We start from the raw sequence: 5,465 nt of genomic DNA on the forward strand, positions 1-5,465 counted from the left end.
AAAAATATCTTAAGAAAAGATGTATGAGTCACTTGGCATCATTCCGGCTAACGCGGAAGCAAAACAAACCAAAAGTTGCCAAAGAAAATTTTGAAAGTTGACAGTTGTTGAATTTCGGCCGCACTCGATGCAGTTAGCCCTCTTTGCTTTGTGATAAGAGTTTTCCGGTTTCTTTTATTTAACGTTTTCAAAAATTCATACATATGAGGTTAAATAGCCTGTAAATAAGGCATACTGCAGCAAAAAATATCCTAGCACCCATCGATCGTCAAGCCATCAATCCTGCCATTATCCATCAACTTTCAAAACAGTAGTGCCTTGGAAAAATAAAAAATAAAAAGAGGGAGATGTTGTAGATTTAATCTTTTCTTAAATCTAAGTTACCCAAAAATCGTTTGAAAATGAATCATAATTTAGAAAAATCCATTCTTTCTAAAATTTTAATCGTTGGAAGTGGATTGACGGGAAGTGTGACTGCAAGTCTTGTGAAACATGAAGCTTCTGCCGATATCACTATATGGGAAAAAGAAGAATATATTGGTAGCTTTGTGTTTACAGTTGCTCTAAAACGCATAGAAAAGGTCAAAAAAGTTCATAATGAATGCGTTTCGTTTAGAATATAGTTTAATAATACACACACTTAATATTTAAGGCAATAGCGCCTCAAACCCATGTTTTTAGGAATGAAGAAATAGACTCAATTGTCCCCTCAATTTACGGAATGATAAGGAAATAAAAAAAATGAATAAAATACTTGCATGGAATATAATTTGACTTAAAATCCAGTGGATCTCAACTAGAAATAACTGTCGATACTTGGATACACTTGAAAGTAAAATAACCTGTAGATTGAATGTACAGTTTTGTGCTTGTTTTCCAAGTCATTGTACATTGTTAGTTATAAATAGACTAAAATTTTTCATTTGAAATATCTCTGCATACATTTTTTCTTTCAGAATGATTAGTTCAAAGATCTCAAAAATATTCTTAATTTTACTCTTAAATTCTTTAATGTTTTGGAAGAACAATTTCTGCCAGTATATGTTAAACCGGGTTTCTTCCCTCTCTCCCCTTTTCAAATTTTTTAATCCCTTTTCCTCTCTCTTTTAAAGACAATACCGAGTAGCACTTTGGCCGAGTACCAAGTTAACCGAGAAACAATTATGTTTTAAGAAGAACTACGGACATACATTTGATGAATTTTGAATTCATTGTAACAGTAGTTTAGACCTCTATGTCCATATACTAGTCTCTAAAACGTAATTCTAGCTGAAATTTAATTTACAAATTTTTTAAAAGATTTTGTTTTGTGTCAAAAATTTTACAAAAAAGTTATTTTAAAAATTAAAAAAAAAGTATGATTAAAGTTGAAATTAAAACAAATTATACCAATTTGTTAGTTTTTGTCCTCCAAAAAATGTTTTTTTCAAAAGTTAATGTCCTTGTAATGCCACAACACCTGTCTGCAGTGTTCCTGCACATTTGTGCTTTTAACGTTTTATTTCTTTTTATGTTGTAAGCAAAGGTATTTTTATATTTCTTATAAATAAATTTTGTTTGTAGCAAAAATTCATTTAATAGTATAAAAATTTCATACTTTCTATGCTTACCTTTTTTGCCCCAATTTTAATAAATAAGTTTTATTAACTTTAGGGACATTAAAATAAAGATTTACTCCATTGAAGCATAAAAAACTTCATTATTCTCAAAATTTAAATTTGAGTCGTAAATGATTCCAGTATATTATATATGCTTCTAGCCCTTTTTTATTAATTGTAAAATCTTTCTTGAACAATATTCAATATTTTAGAACTACTCCGTATTGGCCAAGTAGCTGATCAAAAATTGACCCAGTACCAAGTTTTTACTGAGTCCTCGGTATGTCTCTACTCTTTTTTTTTGCTTATTTCATCAATTTTCAGGAGTGGGGGGGGGGAGGACTATTTTCTTTACTAAGCTTGTTTGTCATTTTGTTTAATCTTCGTTAATTTTTTAGTTAAATTTTCACAATTTATTTTAGGTGGACGTTTCCACACATTTCATAGTCCTTTAGCTGCTGAATGCTCTGTTGATCTGGGTGCACAATACATCAGTGCAACATTAGAATTTATAAGAAGTCATGCCAGGTAGAACTTCAGTATTATTTTTTTGGTTTTTGATTTCACATTAATAGTGTCTTACATTTACAAAAAAATAAATAAATAAATTTCTACTTAAAATAAAGTAAAACATGCTTCATCATTACTCCTGATTTTTTTTTCTTTTCAAAGTTTTGTGTCATCAGCATTTGGAATTCTTATATAATATTAAAAACTATTTCAGAGACCCGTAACACCTAGAACGGGATTATTTCATGGTTTAAAGCATGAAGCAAAGTAATCCAAAATCATAATTAACTGTGTAGTTGTCTGTCAAATTTGTTTTGTAGGCTTAGAGACTTTTACCTGAGTAACAATGATTTATATTAGTTACATGTTTAACTCAGGCGTGCCCAACCCCTAAATTTTGCGAAGACCACCCAAAAGCAAAAGACCCCCTCTCCAGAGGAAAAGATACCTCTCAGACCTCCCCCCTTAACAATTTCAAAGGTGCAGCCTGTACCATGACCTCCACTGCTCCCCTCAGTCGAGCATCCCTGTTTAACTTTTGTGCTGAATTTTCTGTTTAACAGAAGTTGCTTGGTTAAAATACTTGAACTGCTGCTCTTGAAGATCATTAGTTTTCTCTCTTCCTAATATTTTTAGGTTAGATATCAAAATAATAGTTAATCAACCTATCAATTAATATAGTTATAAAATATTAAATTAGTACATGCAAAATACCAACAGCTCACATCCAGACTGCAGTTTCGTCCTTGTTATGGACTCGTCAGTCTTTAATGCTCAATAACCAAGCTGGAGGCAAATGTCAACTTATTGAAGCTGATAGTGCCAACAAACTATTAGCTAAAATAAACTTAGCACACCAGCTAGAGTGTGAGGCAGTGGTGTGGTTCAGTGCATCAATTGAAGGAAAATTTTAGGTGATTCACATCTTTTATACTTGCTATAGCACGCCAGCGTTTACAACCCTCAATGACTTCTATAATTTTTGTATTTTGTTATAATTTTAGACTATCAAAAAGTTGTAAATTTATTTTAAGTTATTAAAGAGCTTTATGATTGTAGATTTTATGATGAACTGTTGGACAAAGATAAATTGGTTCCTTTGGGTGAAAAAATCCAAAATTTCAGAAGATTGTCTGAATCAAAGACGAACTTCACTGCTCCTGGGGGTTCAGAGTCTCTAGTGCAGCACTTTCTTGAAAAATCTGGTAAGAACTATATTAATATTTAAATGAGTAAAAGCATTATTTTTCTCCTTTTACACTGCTTGAACAATTTCTTTATCAAAACAAACTAAAGCCTTTTTTTTAAATTTATTTAAATAAGCACATAACATGTATCAGTATATGCTTATTGGAATTTAAAAGTTTAAGATAAATTCAAGATTGTCAATAACTTTTATAAACAAGTAACAAAATCAGTTAAAAGATTGATTTCAGTATGATTTAGGGAAAAAATTATGAAAAGTAAACTGTATCAATAAAATGACTTTATCACTTTTACCTCAAAACTGTTTGTTCATATATGTTTTGTGTATATTTTAAATATTGCTCACTGTATTTGAACTTTTTTTTTCAACTTAAAACACATTTCGGCGACCTATGTATTTTTGTTCACTTTGCTGAGATTTTCACAATATTTTTTCTAAAAAGGAAAAAAAACTCACATAATGGGATACGTTTGTGTCCTATAATTCCAAACGATCTAATAAAAATTTGAGTTTCAACATATTATTTTTTCATTTTATGTGGATAAACCATGCTCTTATACTGTTTTTCATTTCAATAGAAATTTCTACTTAATTTGAATAGTTCTTGTACAAAAACTCAAAATTTCCCATCTGGTTCTTTTTTTCTAACTTTAGAGTTGAAATGTTGGCTAAAAGTTAATTTTCCAGATTTTTTTAATTTTAACATAACGATAAATAGTTTGATCACATGAAGCACCCTTTATTTTCATAGTAGCATTTTATTTTTCTTTCATGAAAATCATGCTTTTCCATGAGAAAGGTATTTTTAATAAGCGATCAAATTTTAAGAACTTCATTTGTGTAGAAAGCAGGTAAAAATCTGTTTGGAGTTTGTCAAAAAGTTTCCCATCTGGTTCTTTTGTTTCCAACTTTATAGAGTTGAAATGTTGGCTAAAAGTTAATTTTTGAGATTTTTTAAATTTTAACATAATAATAATTAGTTTGATCACATGAAGAATCCTTAGTTTTCCTAGGAGCATCTTTATTTTTCTTTCATGAAAAGCATGCTATTTCAGCATGTTTGCAGTGTTGTTGAGAAAGATATTTTTAATAAGCGATCAAATGTTATGAAATTCATTTGTGTAAAAAGGAGGTAAAAATCCATTTGGAGTGTGTCAAAAAGAGCTACCATCTAATATTATTAAAAACTGAATATCTATCCATGTACGGCTGATTAAAATGGATTCCTGGCTAATTAAAATGGAACTTTTAAGTTCAGATTTGAGTGGGCAAATTTTAATGACCACAATAATTTCTGTTCTTCATACCCCAAGAAGTAAACTGTTTGTATATCATTCTATTAGTAATTGCAATCGCTAAGAATGTTTCTTATAATCTGAATTTTCGTCATCCCCTATTAGCTCGAATGTCCAAGACTTTACTGTAATAATTAAAAGAATTTACTTCTGATATCAGTATGATGCTATAAGTCTTAAGTTGTCAGAAGCTGGTTATGTAGTCAGCGATGCAGCAAGACTTGTATTTTATCGTTCAGCAGTTGGATTTTAATAATAAACGAGCACTTACATATCAATTTCTTCTTTTTTTTTTCGAAATCAAAAGAAACCTAAATTTCAAAGTTATTTTTAAGAAGAAAAATTTAATGTTTTTTAAGACAATTTTATAATTAACTTCTGCAAAATCTTTAATTGTATTTTTCTTTCTAGATGCAACAGTTTGTTTAAAGCATGAAGTTGTAGAAATCAATCTTAAAGAAGAACCAAAACTGTGGGAAGTAAAAGCTTCTAATGGTGTTGTAAAAAATTTTGATGTTGTAATACTCACCATACCTGTTCCACAAGTGCTAAAACTTGGTGGCAATTTCTTAAACATAAGTAATTATTATTTTTTCTTACAGTAGTGATCTATGCATGATTGATGGAGGTCCCTAAGTCCCTCTTCTCCCCTTCTCTAAAAGCTTTTTTTTTTTCATCAAATTAGCCTTTTTTTTTTTTTTTTGATATGCTCTGGGAAAACTTCATGATTATTAGGATTTTTTAAAATTTTATATGAAATTGAAATGAAGTCCTTATAAAGCTCAAGACCCACAACAAATGTGGGGCAATGTTGTGAGTTACTTAAATTCAGGATTTTTTTTTTTTTTTTCATTA

At 29.8% G+C, this 5,465-nt stretch overlaps 1 protein-coding gene across 1 annotated transcript; it reads left to right on the top strand.

Moving 5' to 3' along the window:
• Nucleotides 1-327: 327 nt before the first annotated feature.
• Nucleotides 328-5,184, top strand: LOC129225502 (renalase-like; the record flags this gene model as incomplete). Its single annotated transcript, XM_054859930.1, is given in 4 exon segments — nucleotides 328-540; nucleotides 2,021-2,126; nucleotides 3,168-3,313; nucleotides 5,022-5,184. Coding segments are annotated over 4 exon segments (554 nt in total), but the record flags the coding sequence as incomplete, so codon positions are not given.
• Nucleotides 5,185-5,465: the final 281 nt, after the last annotated feature.

Source organism: Uloborus diversus, chromosome 7 (assembly GCF_026930045.1).
Source record: "Uloborus diversus isolate 005 chromosome 7, Udiv.v.3.1, whole genome shotgun sequence".
NCBI lineage: Eukaryota > Metazoa > Arthropoda > Arachnida > Araneae > Uloboridae > Uloborus > Uloborus diversus.